This window comes from Maylandia zebra, linkage group LG7, assembly GCF_041146795.1.
Source record: "Maylandia zebra isolate NMK-2024a linkage group LG7, Mzebra_GT3a, whole genome shotgun sequence".
Lineage (NCBI taxonomy): Eukaryota > Metazoa > Chordata > Actinopteri > Cichliformes > Cichlidae > Maylandia > Maylandia zebra.
Genome location: NC_135173.1, coordinates 61,577,136 through 61,593,896, shown reverse-complemented (window position 1 = coordinate 61,593,896; position 16,761 = coordinate 61,577,136). Strand labels below are relative to the sequence as shown.

General features: G+C 40.3%; 1 protein-coding gene across 2 annotated transcripts in view; it reads left to right on the top strand.

Moving 5' to 3' along the window:
- The first annotated feature begins 11,553 nt into the window (after positions 1-11,553).
- slc12a2 (solute carrier family 12 member 2) overlaps positions 11,554-16,761 on the top strand; it is a 60,380-nt gene continuing 55,172 nt past the window's right edge. For both annotated transcript variants that reach the window (XM_004572819.3, XM_004572818.3), the window contains exon 1: positions 11,554-12,593. In XM_004572819.3, coding sequence (XP_004572876.2) covers positions 12,042-12,593 — 552 coding nt within the window. In that variant the 5' untranslated portion in view covers positions 11,554-12,041. The remainder of the gene's footprint in view (positions 12,594-16,761) is intronic.

Sequence of the window (16,761 nt, the reverse complement as noted above, 5' to 3'; positions counted from 1 at the left end):
TGTGTTTGTTGTGAAACCTGGCCCCACCTTATCATGCGAATTCCTGAGATCAGATGGCCCAGGATGTGAGTGGGCGTTAAGGCGTCTGGGAAGGGATCTCAAAACTGGATTATAGATGGCAGAGAGTTGGTGTCGTAAACCCCCGCCTCTGTTCAAAGATGGTCGCTCACAGTGGACATAGATGGCTTCTTTCACTCCTCTTTCAAACCATCTGTCCTCTCTGTCCAAAATGTGAATCTGACCTCAGGAATTCGCATGATAAGGTGGGGCCAGGTTTTACAATGAACACACCCGAAACTCTGGCTGATTGGGACCCACACCCAGTTTCACACCTTGGCTCAGGCGATTAGAGGATCATCAGGGGGTCCTTTTGTCCCTCTGTGGGGGGTTACTCCCACTAGGTTTATATCTGGGACTCTCCACCATTTGACCTTAGAACTGAAGAAGCTTCTCGGATGAGAGGTGAAACGTCTTCAAGCAACTTAAAGAAGTCCAGACGCTTTTCTTTGCTAGCTCCTTTGACTACAATGACCTGGATGACTGAGAACCTTCACAGACATACTATTAGTAAACAACAGAAGGCCGATCCCGACAGTTTTTGTAATGGGTGATGACAAAAGAGTCATTTTTTTTAAAACTCCCTTGCCCAAATTTTATTAGCATATCCATCAAGGAAACAACACACTTGACCACAATAATAGTAACACTGGTTTCAAGGCTTCACCTCTCTCCCATCTCGGACTATTTGAACAGATCTCTGTTTTTTATTCCAACATACAGACAAGTTATTAACATGGTTAAACCACTCACTAGAACAATACAAGTGTGACCAGTGCAGACTTTTGAACAACTTCATGACTTCATGACCAACCGGACTATATTCAATGTGGACTGTCAGAAGTCTGCAAGACATGGCTTATCACCAAAACTAATCATACAGAAGTACGGTACTGAGACTCACACGAGTGAGCTTCATTCAATGAGCTCCTTCATCTTTCTGCTGTTAAGGGTCAGATTCTTTTGTCCCCCAACAAGAATCTAGATTTTCCACTTCTTTCCTGTAAGCCTTGATGTCATTTGAAAACTTCACAATTTATTTGATTCATGTAGTTGTAAATGAACAGTGACTAGAGGAGTGAATTGACTATGCAGCCTTGTGGTACCCTCATACTAAACATCAAGGCAGAGGAAATGTGGCTATCTAACCTAACAGACTGGAGTCTGTTGGTTGGAAATCCCAGAGTTAAGTTGCAAAGTGAAGTGCTGATGCCCAGATGTGTGGCCATCAGCTTGGATGGTACAACGATGAGAAGTCCACAAACAGCGTTCAGAGAGTAGTGTCCAGAACTTTAGTTTTATCCAGATGTGTCAGTGTGAAGTGCAGGATGGAGGCATTGGCATCCTTTGATAAAAATGTGTTGTTTGAACTGTGTTACTTATTAAATTTCACAACTGAATGACTTGAAGGCGGTTGGTGCCGTGGCTCCAGAGACCAGCTATGTGCTAATAGTCTGACACCGCTTTGAGAGGTCACACTGACACTTAATGCCCAGGTTTTCTTCCACCCCGACACTGAAAACCACTCTTAGTATTGCACTTCATTACTGTATTCCAGTGTTTTGTACAACTATAGTTTGTCTTATGCTCTTGAATGACAAGGGGTTGTTTTTGTATTTGTTTTTTGTTTTGTTTTTTTGTTTGGGGGGGGGGGGGGGGGGGGGGGGGGGGCAAAATAAGGTGCTAAAAATACAGATTAAAAATCACTAGCGATGGCTGCTGTCAATACCAGCATGTATGTATAAATATATTATAAATATATATATTTTATTCATTTTGAAATAGTCACTGTTAGAAAAAACACTTTTTTTCCATCATAAATTTTCACGTTCTTCCCATCAGGTTGATGCAGTGAGCTCTGATATGTTACTTGTTAGTAATGCTGTTAAATGCTGGGTTTTACATCTGCTCAGAGTGTGTATGGAAAAATATTTTCACCTGCATGATGTTTGTAATGGCAACCCACTTGTTTTTTGTGTAGCAGAGCATCTGGGCAGAAAGCGAGAGGTAAAACTCAATAGCAGCTGAATTTGTTAATTAGATATCAGAGAAACACAGTGTGCCATTTTCTTGAAGGATGATCAAAGAGTCTTGTAGATTGTTCCAAAATAAAAATCAATGGTTTTTTTTTATTATGAATAAAAAATTTTTAGAATAAAGTCCTAAAACAACTCATGTTTAAAATAATTTCTCCATGCTCCAAACTGCATCCCGATTGGCCATATAGTTAAAACTACAATAAAGTAAGTCCAAAACTTCTGCATCTCATTTTTTTGTACTGTTGATCACATCATCCCCGATCCGCTCAATCTGATTTAAGAGAAATACAGAAAAGCAGAATGAATCCTACATCAGACAGCATTCCTTGATCAACAGTTTAGCGACTTGCCTCTTCATTTATGAGACATTTAAGGAGTGTTATTAAAAGAAGAGGGGATGATAAACACTCATAAACACAATCCTGTCTCAACTTTTTTTGAGATTTGTTGTGTTGCGTTCAACACTTGTTTTATTTGCATTTTTGGAATTGGAACTCTAAATTCCAGTTCCAGTCCAAATGACTCTCACTCCTAACTTTTCGACCTTCTTCACTAACAAACCCCAGCTATCGTGACCCGATTTTTTTATTTTATTTATTTATTCATTTGGGGGACGGGGCTTAAATTCTGACTTTCCATTGAAGTGTTAATGTTATTAATGCTTTGTTTTGTTTTTTACTATAGTTGTGATGGTACCTGAGTCGTCGATGTCTGTTTCCTGTTTTATTGTGATAGTCTCTTACCCTGTGTAGATGTTTAGTTTTGCTTCCCCTGTTTCATTAGACAGATTTGTTCCAGCTGCGTTTCCACCTGTTGCCCATCCTCTCGTCATCCTGCATATTAAACCCCTTAGTATTTCTATGTTACCGGTCACATTGTCTCATGTTTAGCGTAGTTCTGATTTACTGGTGATCTCTTTAAAAAGAGATCAAAGGGGGAATTGTGAGATTATCCTATCCTATGTCTATAATCGAAATGAGTGAATCATTATACTGCTGTAAGCCACACCATACTCCTTATTATAGAGAGTATTAGTTTGTAGCTGTAGTTCTAGTTTGCATTATGCTTCTGAATTACAAAAGAATGTGAAAATCATTAGATTCATTAGATAGGTTTGTATTATCCTATACTGTTGATTTACTGTGAGTGAGTTACACTGTTTCATGACATTTCATACTGCTGAGTTAAGAAGAGAATACTGTGTGCAGAGAGCACAAAGCACATTCAACAGGAGCTTTCACCCCCTTGTTGGAAGCAGATAGGCAGGGAGCCAAGGTCATAACACAGGCTCACTGAGAGTTAGAGGGTACGTAAGTTTAGGCTTTTTATGACTAGGTGCGTAGGGCTGAACGATTATGGAAAATAATCTAATTGCGATTTTTTGCCCCAATATTGCGATTGCGATGCGATATGCGATTATTTTTTAAGGTCTTTGTCTTCTGTATTATTAAACAAAGACAAGCAATACATCATATAGTATGGCCAATACTATATTACATTAATTTTAAACTGTTCTTTCCTGGAAGACAGACCTCTGTTATGATGACATGAGGTGATGCATGAATTGATGACTGACATTTTTATTTAACTTCTTCAATCACAACAGTATATTTGAACATACACAATAGTTTATTTTTAGCTTACAAACATCTGAGCATAAAGTGCTGACAAGGAACCCTGGTGTAAACATTAAAATGAAAGTCAGTACAATGTGCAGATTGCAGAAATATACATAAACAAAATCAGTGGCTTTACCACACTCAGTTTTTCGACATCTGTGAACTACTAGACAGTCATTCAATTAAAAAATAATATTAAATAAATAAAACTAATAAATATCTTACTGATCTCTGCAGTCAGTAACATTATACATAAAGTGCAAACATAATAGCAATTGTATAAACACACACACAAACACGCCTTTAAAATTTAAAGGCGTGAAATTGGACGGTCTAGTTCTGATTAGCGTCACCGCTGTCTCGGTGGAGTTTAATAAACTCGGCCGTCTGCTTCTTGCTATCTAAAATATAACCAGACACTGGTGTAAATTCTCGACTGTCTCATACTTCTGTTTAATAAGTTTTCTGTTTGACGTTTAGTCAGCTGTGTAAAAACCAAGGAGGAACCCACCCGGGGGATTAATAAAGTTTTATTTTATCTAATCTAATAACTTTAATCTCAGCCAAACCGATTTACTCACGAACAAACAAAACACTGAAAAAAGCCCAACAATAACATTTTTAGGTTGTCTAAGTGACTTATATATTACGTTTAACCCGAGCAGCGAAACTCCGCGGTGATCTGAAAATGATGTGCCGGGAGTTGTGCCGTTCTCGGCCGCATCAGTAACCCTCGAGCTCCCGGCTAGCTGTCGAGCTGGTGGGTAGCAGACGCCTCTGAAAACGTCGAAGCACTTTTGCAAATATGGGATATCTTGATAAACCGAGCAGATATTTGATGTTTACACAACTACTTTCTCGCCTGAAAATATGTTAAAAGTTTATTTTGTGACCCTGAAAGATTAGTATGAGTAATTTTAAAACTTAGTAGTGGCCGCCATTGCTGGAAACTGGAGTTTGGCTGGGCCGCGCTATGAATTCTGGGATATGGTAGTAATTTGCACAGCCTTCGGCGCGTCGCTGTGACGTAATCGGTCTACAAATGCGGCCTCAGGAGGATGCAGCCCATGAATTTGGACATGTCCAGAGTATAATCGCAGCCTTTGCGGTTAGAAAATTGCACTTGATCATGTCGCGATATTATCGCAAATGCGATATATCGTTCAGCCCTACTAGGTGGGGGCCACTAGAGGCTACAAGAGCTTGAGTAACCCTCCACCAGTTGGAGATTTGCTGTGTCCCTCTGCATGCATGTCTCCCCATCTGGATGGTTTATGCTCATAAAGTGTTGAATTGTATGGAATAAATGATAGTTGATTGAGCATTTATACACCGAGTATTGTCCTTCCTTCAGCCCAAAGATCGAAAGAATTGGGAGGTTTTAACACTGGTTTGTAGTGATTTTGATGCAGGTGCTATTCACACATCTGTAACAAGGACTAAGTGCTACCCCTTTGAAAGAGCTAAGAGTTTTACTTGGCTATAATGGTTAATTCTGGAGATAACATGACACAGCCATCCTTTTGTCTGTAGAAATCCTTGCTGTAAAATACTTGGGGATAAGACCGAGTTCTAACAATGTAGTCAATTTCTGACATTCTAAACTGCCTTAGTTGATGGGATAAAAGTAAAGAGTGAGACCACATGAAATGACCCTATTCTTTCATCTGGATTCAATGTAAGTTTGCAGACGTTATTGGTGAATCCTGCAACTGAAGGATAAAGGTCACTTGTTAAAGGATGTCAGTGGTCACATTTTTGGACCAAAAGATAGATAGTTTGAAAGAGGAGTAAAAGAGGCCATTACAAATAAACATTATTGGACAGAGGTGGTGGCTTACGACACCAGCTATCAGCCACCTACAATGGAGTTTTTAGATCTCTTCCCAGGCACCTCAACCCCCACTCACATCTTGCAAGAGGGGACCTCAATAGAGTGAGGCAAGGTATTACAGTGGTTTTACAAAAAACCTCTTTTCACACTTTGGCTCATGTGTTGACACACATGATTGATGGTGCATCAACAACCCTCTTAAAGGATCCCCCCCCCCCCCCCAGGGTTTAATTACCTGGTGCTCTCCACCTTTAGGTTTAAGAAATGAAAAAGTCAAGTGTCTTTCTTTCCAAGTTCCTTTGTTTATGTCTAACTAATATCACACGAGTTTGCAAAATACAAGCCAGCTTGAACTGTTGTTTAATAATTTCAAACACAAATACAAACACGCTTACACTTATCTCACCATCCACGCAATATATTTCCAGCTCTAACTTAATTAACCACAGCTAGAACTACATTCATTTCAAACCTGTAAATTATTGACATGATACGTCCCACATTACAAAAGTTAAATATTGCATGTATTTATGTTAAACATGAAATGTCTGTTGACATTAGTCTACTAAACAGACTAAAAATGTACTCTAGACATGACATTTTACACTTAACATGACAATGACATTAGTCTGTGGACATTTTTAAAAATGTCATGTTCATATAGAATGTTGACATTTATTTCCCTCCACATAAACATACATGACGGGGCTTAACAGTCACCTTTCCATGAATAAGTTGAGTGTGTTTGGCATATAAAGTAAGGCTGTCCTCACTGAACGTCACACTACCCTGTTAACTGAAAGGCCACAAATATAGACAAAATAAACCAAACACTGATGATATATTATACTCCACCACTCCAGCTTGAAAGTTATGGTAACATTACTCATCCATCAAACAGTGTAGATGAAATAAACAAATTACTCTTCAAGTATTACATTTCTTGTTTCTTCTTGTAAAATAATGTTTGAACACCAGGGTGTGGCTTTAAAGAAAAGAAATGATTAGAGACACAGAAAGACATCATAAATACAAATAATGATGAACAGACAGATTTAGTAAAATGTTTTATTAGAATTTAGTAAAACAAAACAGGAAATGAGTACTTAACAACTACCACAACAAAACAGGAAACAGCAAAAAAATGAAAGGAAACATTTTTACAAGTGGAAATTTCAAAATACAAGTTCAAATTGTTATTCACATTCTCATTTTTTATTCTACGAGCTCTCACACTTTGCAACATATTTACCTTCAAACTCCTGGCCACTCCAGGGCAGTTCTGTCCATAGCCTCCCGGATGGCCTCCCAGCTGGCTCCGTGATTTGGTTTGTTTCCATCGCTGGCCACCCAGCCAGCCTCCCGACTTGCTTTGCTTCTGCTACTGGCCTCCAGGCAGACCCTCTAAACTGCAGTGTTCCTAGTGCTTACAACAAGGTCAGGCTGAACCCTAGAACAGTGTCTTGTATATGCTTTTATTTCTTTGCTTAAATAACCTTCATTGGCATGTTTTACTGGAGTTATTCTATCCATCCATCTCCTACTTATAACTCAATCTAACACTCTGAACTATGTCTACATACCTAAATACTGCTATTATGTGATTGGCTGATTAGATATCTGCGTTAGTGAGCTGCTAAATTAGGACATTTTTGCTCTGCTTACAACTATTTCATAAATTATGTATTGGACAAAATTAGAGAAAACGCCATCACACATTTTGGACATAATATGAAGAGAATCTTGTTCTTTCCCCAAACTCCCGTGTTGTGTCTTCTCCCAGTGTTTGTGCTCTCCGCTCCCGTGTCTCAGCACTCCCCGTGCTGGGTGCTGTCTGGCACTCCACACCTCTCGTGGAGTCTCACGCAATGTCTCACCACACTCTCAATTAGCTCCTCCGACGAGCCCTGATCAGCAGCAGGTGTGTGGTTTCGGGTGTGGCCAGTCCCCTAGCAGGGCCACACCCACCAGGCCTGAAGGTGCCTGTAGACGAGTGCTCAGATACACAGCCACCCACACACACATATGTACAATCATAGAATACATAAGTAACATAAGTCTATAACTGACATGAAATGGCTCATTATTTTACTATTAATTATCACAAGCTGTTGGTTCATTCTCTTGATTTATATTTCACTGAAAGTATATTACTGAGACTAAGTTGCAACACTTTTTTTAACTACAAGTTGTGTCACTGCCCACACCCACGTCAGAATAGGCTGCTTGTGGATTGTTGATGTAAAAATAATGCTCACTCATGAGTAGCTACTAAGTAAGGTGACGGCAGACTTGCCCTCAGTCCTCTCTGTAACAGAAACAACAGCTCCTTAACCAGAGAGGAGATGTTTGTTGTTACACAAATAAGAATTATTTACATACTAAATAACACTGTGTGTTCCCATTGTGATGTCAAATGTTCATCATCATCATCATTATCATCATCATCTTTATTTATAAAGCACTTTAAAACAACCACAGCTGACTCAAAGTGCTGTACATTGGAACTAAATAATAAAATTACATAAGATATAAATATAAAATATAAAATAATTAATTAGTTTGTTAGTTTCTGTGTAATTGTGATGAAATAACTTATTATGACTCACAAAAGCCAAAGAATAAAAATGGGTCTTAAGACGTGTTTTAAAAGTGGGCAATGAAGGGGCCTCTCTAATGCGCAAGGGCAAGTTATTCCATAATTTAGAAGAAGCTCAGACAGGTAAGGCTCGGCAAGATTGTGAAAGCATTCAAAAACAAACATAAAAAATTTAAAAAAAGAAAAAAAAAAGAAAAACTCTAAAAGACATAGGTAGTCAGTGCAGCCGGCCAGCACAGAGGTTATATGCTCTCTTTTACAACCTGCTTTTAACCTGCTGCAGACGTGAGAGCAACAACTGACTAACCCCACATAAAGTGAGTTACAGTAGTCCAGACGGGAAGAAATAAAAGCATGGACCACTGTTTCAAAGTGCTCCCTGGAAAGAAAGGAATTCACTCTTGCCAGACGCTTTAAATGATAAAAGCTGGACTTCTGCACTGCTCTAATTTTCTTTCCAATTAAAAATCACTGTCAATTTAAAACCAAGGTCAGTAATAACAGGTTTAAAATAAACTTCCAGGGGTCCCAAGTCAACAGAGGAGGACTCACAGGGACCATCAGGTCTAAACACCAAGACCTCTGTTTTCTTTTCATTAAAATTAAAAAGGTTTAAAGCCAACCAAGCTTTAATGTCTAGACATGTCAAGAGAGGTCTTATGGAGATGCCAACCTTCTGCTTTAGTGGCAAATACATTTGGCAGTCATCAGCATAACAATGAAAAGAGATCCCACGCCTTCTAAGGATGGAGCCGAGATACAATAAATACAGTAAAAAGAGCAGTGGCCCTAAAATTGAAGAATTAGATGATTCGGAACTGAGAAGGCTATCAGAGAAAGTTCTATTTGCCACATAAGACCTAAACCAATTAAATGCAGTGCCGCCAATATCCACTAGATCATCTAATCGAGATATTAGATGCTGTGGTCTACTGTGTCAAAGGCAGCAGTTAGGTCAAGCAAGACCAGAACAATGTGGTTATCAGACTCACATGCCAGAAGGATGTCATTAAAGACCCTTAATAATGCAGATTCTGTGCTATGAAGTGTTTTTAAACCTGACTGAAAAATCTTAAGGATGCCATTATTATCTAGAAAATCTTTCAGCTGACAAAAAACAGTTTTCTCTAAAACCTTGGAAAGTAAAGGTAGCTTGGAAATAGGCCTATAATTAGCTAAAACTGTGTGAACAAGACCAGGTTTCTTAAGCAGTGGCTGCACTACTGCATGTTTCAAGGTTGCAGGAACCACACAAGAGGACAGACTACTGTTAATAATGGCAGGGGCAGAATGCCCTATACTAGGAAAAATTTCTTTTAAAAATTGTGGAGGGATAGGATCCCGGGGGGAACCTGCGGGCTTAATATGGCGAATCACATCCTCTAAATTGGAGACAGTCACAAGCTCAAACTCAGTAAAAACAGCCTTAGGCTGCCTGGTTTTTAACTATTTGTGATTAATTAAATCACTACAAACCACTCAGCAGACAGATCACAGGTAATGAAGTACTGGTTAGTATTGTTTGTTCTATCTTTAGCTACCTGAGGTTACAGGTGACTTTTTTTAAAAATGAATTAATGTTGTCTTGAAAGGGACAAGTTCTACATAACTGTAACAGTATCTATACACTTTTGTTTCTTTTCTTTTTTTTTTAAGTCAAATATAAGAAGCTACAAAAAATGTTACTTAACTTGACATTACAAAAAGGATTTTTGTTAAAATCTCTAAAAGAATCTCAGAGATTCCAAGAAGGCCAGGTACCCTGAACTGTCATTCTGTGCATAAGCGCAGATGACAGTGAGGACCCCTTCCCTGACCAAAAGGTGCAGAAAGGTGATGTTCAATGTAGCAGTTGTCAGTCTTGTTAACCAGGGATCGGTTTGAAAAGGTCTCTGTCTTTGGCTGCCACCCAGCAAACGCTGCACCTAAGCGCTTCGGTGCCTCTGGCGGCTGGTGAGCCTACAGGAGGGTGTGCCCAGCCAGGCCCCATGGCCTAAGACATGGCCATCAGGTGCTCACTGGCCGCCCTCCCCGGGCCTGGCTCTAGGACGGGGCCCTGGTAACCCTATCCTGGGCAGGGTGAACTGTTCCCTTGGTCTTGTACTCATAAGGGTCTTCTGAAATACTTACTCTAGTCCCTCACTCAGGACCAATTTGGCATGAGAGATCCTACCATGGAGCAAAATCTGCCCGACAGGTGAGGGCAGTCAGCTGGAAAGCTGAGGACGCTTGGAGAACATCAGTGCCGAATCAGAAGCACTGTGTGCATAAACACTAAAGAAAAAGCAATCAGATCACTGTGTGAGTCCCTATGTGTTCACAAATGCTTATATTAATGGGTGTATTAATGGGGCAAGTTGTATAAAGCGCTTTGAGTGTTCAGGTAACCCATGGGGCCTGGCCACCAGGCGCTCTTCCTTGGGCACGATGGAGCAAGGTCTGGATCCAGGGCTGGGCCCCAGTAACCCTATCCCAGGCAGGATGACGTGCTCCCCTGATGTTACACTCATGTTTATCTTCTGAATCACTCTTTGTCTGGTCCCTCACCCAGGATGAATTTAGGATCCCTGGGACACACAAATCCCTTCATCACAAAAACGGTAGCAATTCATGGAGGGGATAATCATTTTAATCGAATCCATTTTTAACATACTGCTATTAGCCCTGTGCAACTTATGTTAATGCCCTAATAAATAAAAATGAAAAAAGGCACTCGCTTGACACTTCAAGCAAAATGGTTTTTAACCAGAAATTAATGGTAGAATACTGTATGTTGAGAAATAAGGGTTGAAATGTGATGAAATGTTCACAGACAGATGTGTTATATGAAGAGTTCATTACTTCTTACCCTAATTACCACTACGGACTATTGTATATTAAAAATAATAAATCTAAAATGTACTGATAACTTATAAAATATTATTCAAATAGTTAAAAAAAACCCTCAAAGGTAGCTTAAGAGATATGGAACAAGAAAGGAAAGAGGCCCACAGACTGCTTATGTATTGACTGAGAGTTCTGTGCTATGCGTCTGCATAAATGCAGAGAAAACTCAAAATGTTTTGGGACATGAAGGGTTTGGGCCACGCTGGGTACAATACACCGCTAAAGGGCAAACGTTATCCCATCCACATACTACAGTGAGATAGGCAATGTACAACAGACAAAACCTATACTTGTGAAGTCGTAGATGGAGCTTTGACAAAGACAAACGGACAGACAAACAGCAGCACATATAGTGGTGCAGTTATGCCCTTCCCCGCCCGTCCCCAAATCCCCTCCCCTAATCCCCTCCCCTCTTCTCCGATCTCACAGGGGTCAAACAACGTCACGCCTACTCTTTGGGTATTGTCATATGTTCTCGCGACATTACCTTCCCTCTTAAAAAGGAACGCGATCACTGACACCTCGCGAGGTTCTTGTTAGTCGTTGTCCGCCCTCTGGCGATGCCGTCTGAAGTGTGTAAAATAGCAGCAAGGAAATCTCTGGGAGTCTAGGAGGAGCTACGGCAAGGTCGATATCAGCATCGTTTTCAGGGCAGCAGAAGGACCATAAGTGGCTGGGATCTAGTGCTGTGTCCCCGAGCGAGGGACGATAAATTGTGAGTTTTGGGATTTATCACCGTGGAAGAAGAAGTAGGAGAGCGACGGAAAGTTTACAATCTGTAGTCTTGTTCCGACCGTGCTAACAAGCTACCCTCACTACTCCTCCTCTCCTCGCCGCTATCCTGCGCCTTTTCTAACCAGTCAGAGCAGCGAGTTCATTTTTCCTGTAAATAGGAAGACGCTTTGTAACGGGTGGCAACCGGGTTTTTGCTCGCATCCATTATATTGTGTGGCCGAGTAAAGCGTTTGATCCACACGCTTTCCACGTTCATCTCTGTTTGCTGTACCATGTCAGCACCATCCTCTGTGTCTTCCGCTCCGGCGGAGAACTCTGCGACGGACCATGATTTTCTAGCCCCGGATGCGGGGCAGAAGCCACCCGGTCCGACGCCCAGTCAAAGCCGTTTCCAAGTGGACCTCGTGGCTGAGGCTGCGGGCGCCGCCGATGATAAGACTCCGAGCTCCGACGCCTCTGCCGCTGCCCCAGATGCTCCGAGTAGCAATCCAGCTGTCAGCGGAGAGGAAGCTAAAGGCCGGTTTCGGGTGGTGAACTTTGCGGATCCGACTGGGGTAGGCAGCGTGGACTCTCCGGAGGCAGCGCCGACTGAGGGAATGCAGAACGGAGACACGGTGATGAGCGAGACTAGCTTACATTCGTCGACTGGGGGGCAACATCACTATCACTATGACACGCACACCAATACCTATTACTTGAGAACTTTTGGTCACAATACCATCGATGCCGTGCCCAACATCGATTTCTACCGGCAGACAGCAGCACCGCTGGGGGAGAAACTCACCAGACCCACCCTGTCGGAGCTGCACGATGAGCTGGACAAGGTAAGACCACTCGCATCACCCGAAACTACTGGTTGAATCATATAGAAATCAGACTACAACTTATCTTATTATAATGGGAATTAACCCCAACTGTCAGAGTGTTCACCTTATGTATTTACAATCTCCGTTTATTGTCTTTAAACCATCACATGCCGCTCTACGTGTTATTGGTAGATGGGAACCTCTGCTTTTCCCGTGTACTCCATCTAGGTCACAGCAGTCCTGTCAGATAAAGTTGTTTTTGTTTTTGTGGTGTGGTTTTTGTTTTTGTTTTTCTTCTTCGGACAGATGCTCTGTAAGATGTTCAGGTCAAAATGACTGAACCCAGACTACCGCTGTGTTTGCTGGTTTGTGTCACTGTTTACGTTATTAAGAAACAAACATATCTAAAGAACATGGCAGATGTTTCCCTTGTAAATGACAGTCGCACTGAAAGCACTTTCGTGTTGCTAGTATTAATTCATTTTTAAGTAAAAACTTTATTTCTGAACTGTGGTGGTGTTTTCCCCCCTTTTCCTCTAACTGGCCTGGAGTAGCCTGTTATTGTGAAGGTTATATTCTGATAAACTTCAAAGTGACTGTTGGCAGCAGTACCCTGACGAACTGATTTTCACTAACCACAATGAACTCCAACACGGACCCAAGCTTGTATGACAAAGCCCAGGTTCTCAGTGTTTTAAATACATTTTTCCAAAAAAATATCCACTTCAGTTTCATCCATATTGCTCATCTTGTATTGCGTCCATAGCTTAACAGAACATTTGTATGCTGTGTTTTGCTCTGGTGAGAAGTCACCTTGCTTACTGGGTCAGGTTAGATTGTTGGATGTTGCGATAAAGGAAAACGGAAGAATTCTTACACTTTTATTGCGTGTAGAAGTTCTTTATTTACTACAAAGTGTTTCGAGACAACTTTTGTTATAAACTGGCGTGGTCTAAAGAAAATTGCATTAACTTTATGCTGTCTTTCAGCGCAAACCAGTGTCATCACATTTGCAAGTCAAGAATTGTTACTTGGTGCCGAATTACTGGCACCAAATCAAGTCTGTTGACACGAGACTTGATTTTCCGGTATATCATTCAAAACTAAAGCAGGACGCCTTTGTCAATGCCTGCCCACTCCAGTCGATTGTATACCTTATGAAACTTAATGAAAAGTAAAGTCTGTTCTGATCGCTTTTTTTTTTTTTTTTTTAAATATATATATATCTAAACATCAAGTAGTTAGTGTTGAAAAGCTGGTTTTGTTTTTTCAACTAGAACAGGGCTTCTATTGTCTTCCCCAGTCAGGCTATATTGAGACTTTATGGCAAATATTTAGTAGGCAAGTATGTTTCAACACCACAGAATTACAGCTGCTAGCAGATATGCATGATCAGCTGATGGACAATGGAATTTAATTAGCTGCTGTGGTTGGCTGATATTCATACAAGCTGCACTCTTTGGCTCAGTAGATTGGAAATAGCCTTTGAACATTAAATATCATGGGGTTTCTTTTAGTTTGAAGGTCATGGTCACCTTGGTGCTACTACTTTATCATGTCTGTCACTGAGTGTTTTGCAGTGTTTGTGTGGCACGCCCAGATCGAAATGTGGAATGGAAATTCCACCAATTGATTGTTGCTTCTGGTTGTTTTTCATGGCAATCAATGAGTCCTCTTATAAAGTTGGTAAAGTGTCTATGTGAAAGCTGAACGCATTGTCTTTATGTAATTGACTGTGGCAGTAAACTCCACTGAGAGTCTTGAGCCTCTAGTGACATGGGCCGTCAGGAACAGGCAGGTAAGTAAGTGTTGCCGTCCTGTAATGTTGAGCTCCAAAACAGCACCTTCAATAGCGCTGCGCTATGGGTCCATATTGAAGAGCCAGAAGGGAAACTGTGACAGGGAAGATTTTATTCAGTCCAGAGCAGCAGAGCATAAACACACTGTGCTTAAATATTGATGTCGCACTCAGTGCTGCTGAAGTTTGACATTAGACTGGAATATTGTACATAAAATACTGCTCTCTATACTTTTAGAGTAGCTGGGACAGTAGTTAAGGATAAGTTCAGTCTTAACTCGAGTCTTAATGGCATTTTTGCCGCAATACTTGCAAAATGTGCAGTTTCTTTCATGTCCTCTTATTGCTCCTGGATTTTAATGTGCTGAATCCAAAAACAACAGTTAAAAAAAACTATGGATAAGCTATTTAGTTTAATTTTACACCTATGCACTTTGTTTTGTATATGGTAGGTGAATTATTGTGATGTGACGCTTTCTTAATTTTGTAACAAGATTTAAAAAAAAAAAAAGAGATAAAGAACATTTGATGCAAACCATTATATTGGAAGGCACAGCTGGATTGTTCCACATCAAATCTCAAAAGATTTTCCCGAATTTATTCAGAGGTAGGCCAAGTCAGGATGTGGGTGTGGGATGCTGTGACACTGAGACATGCACAGTTAATCAGTTAGGTCTGACGTCTCGTGATGATGCCAGATATGAATAAGTGATTGAACATGTGATCCACATGTTTATTCATGTTAGTTTCATCACTTGACCACACATCATTTTTTTTTTTAAAATAAATAGATGTTTACACAACTAAACAAAAGTAATTCAACAATGTCATGCACAAATGGAGGATGTGCAAAGGTGTCAAATTCTGAGTCGCAGTACCTTCCACAACATATCTGAAAAGAATTTATTTTTTAAAGTCTATTATAATAATCTTTAAAAAAAAATCTGTAGCCTTATTTTGCATCATCAGATTTGTTGCTACGGAGAAGGTCAAAGTAAGACCAAGTAAGAGTAGAGGTCAAAAGTTCAAATATCCTGCAATTTAGGCATATTATGTACATGTTATAATGATGTTGTATTATAATTAAATTATATTATGATAGTATACTGTGTGTGTAGGTATGTGTGAGGTCTTAAAGACCTCTTAGTACAATCCCATATGGAAAAGAAATAGTAAAAACTTATATGTGATTACTCATGAAAGTGGCCACTTTCTCATTACTTTCATATATTGTTTTAGTAAGTATCCAAAACATACAAGTTTCATTATATAATTTTTCAAGGGATCTTATATCTGTTTTCACTCTTATATGCTTTTCATACAAGTTTCACACAAGACAGATACAAACTTTATAAGATTTATATCTTTTCCATATGGGATATCACACCGATAGAAAACTGCTATCAGACTGCTTGCTTACAGGATATTTAGAAGTAGAATGGCAGGCAGAACCTTTAACCTTCAGTTCAATTTAATTAAATAATCAGCTGCATTATTTAGTATTTTGTGATTGGTATTGTTATAGTTGTCAAAGGCTTGTTTGCCCGGTGGCCTTGTTAATTGGGTAAGTGTGACGGCATTGTAGTGCATCGGTTAAGACTGTTTATTCAGAACAAAAAAGGTTCCAAGTTACCATTTGCTACTAGGCTGGGTGCTTTCTGCGAGGAGTTTGCATATTCTTAAGGTGGATAAAATGCTTAAGGGGTTACAGTTAAGTGCTGCTGTTTTGTCAGTCTATATGGATATGAAATGTGGGATTGTAAGTTGTTGATTAGTAGAGAGGTACACATTGTAAAAGTGCCTGCTGCTTTCAGGGGACGTTGCAGGGTCGATTTGCACAATGGAACCCTTGTTTAAGTCTTACAAGCTTTTTTTTTTTTTTTTCCCCCCTTTTGAAGCAAATCCCTCCTGTGTTTCTAGTACCTCACAGCCCTGCAGATTGTACAGGCTGTATACAGAAACAGGAAGCGAAGGACCCCCTGGGCTTTTAGTGTGTCATTTGACAAGCAGTGGAGTCCTTTTGTCTCAGAATCAGCCATAGATGATGGTCTTACAGCTGTAGTAACAATCTCGCTCACTGGCTCGCACACGTGCACACCCTCTCTGTGTCTCTTTCTCACAGAGCCTTTTGGCAACTGCGTGAGAGAGAAAGAGCTTTTTGTCTGCAGAGGACCTGGCTTCTTCCTTATTCCCGTGTGCGTCACATAGACCCTGATGTCAGAAATAGCACAATGACCCCACCCCCTTGTGAGACGCAAGTACAGTAATTAAGCTGAGAGTAAAACAATAGCGGTATTAGCAGTAGCTGTGCGTATTCCGTTGAATTTATTTTGGCGGTAATGTATCTGTGAGAATATGTAACTATTGATGCTTTAGTTTAGATATGAT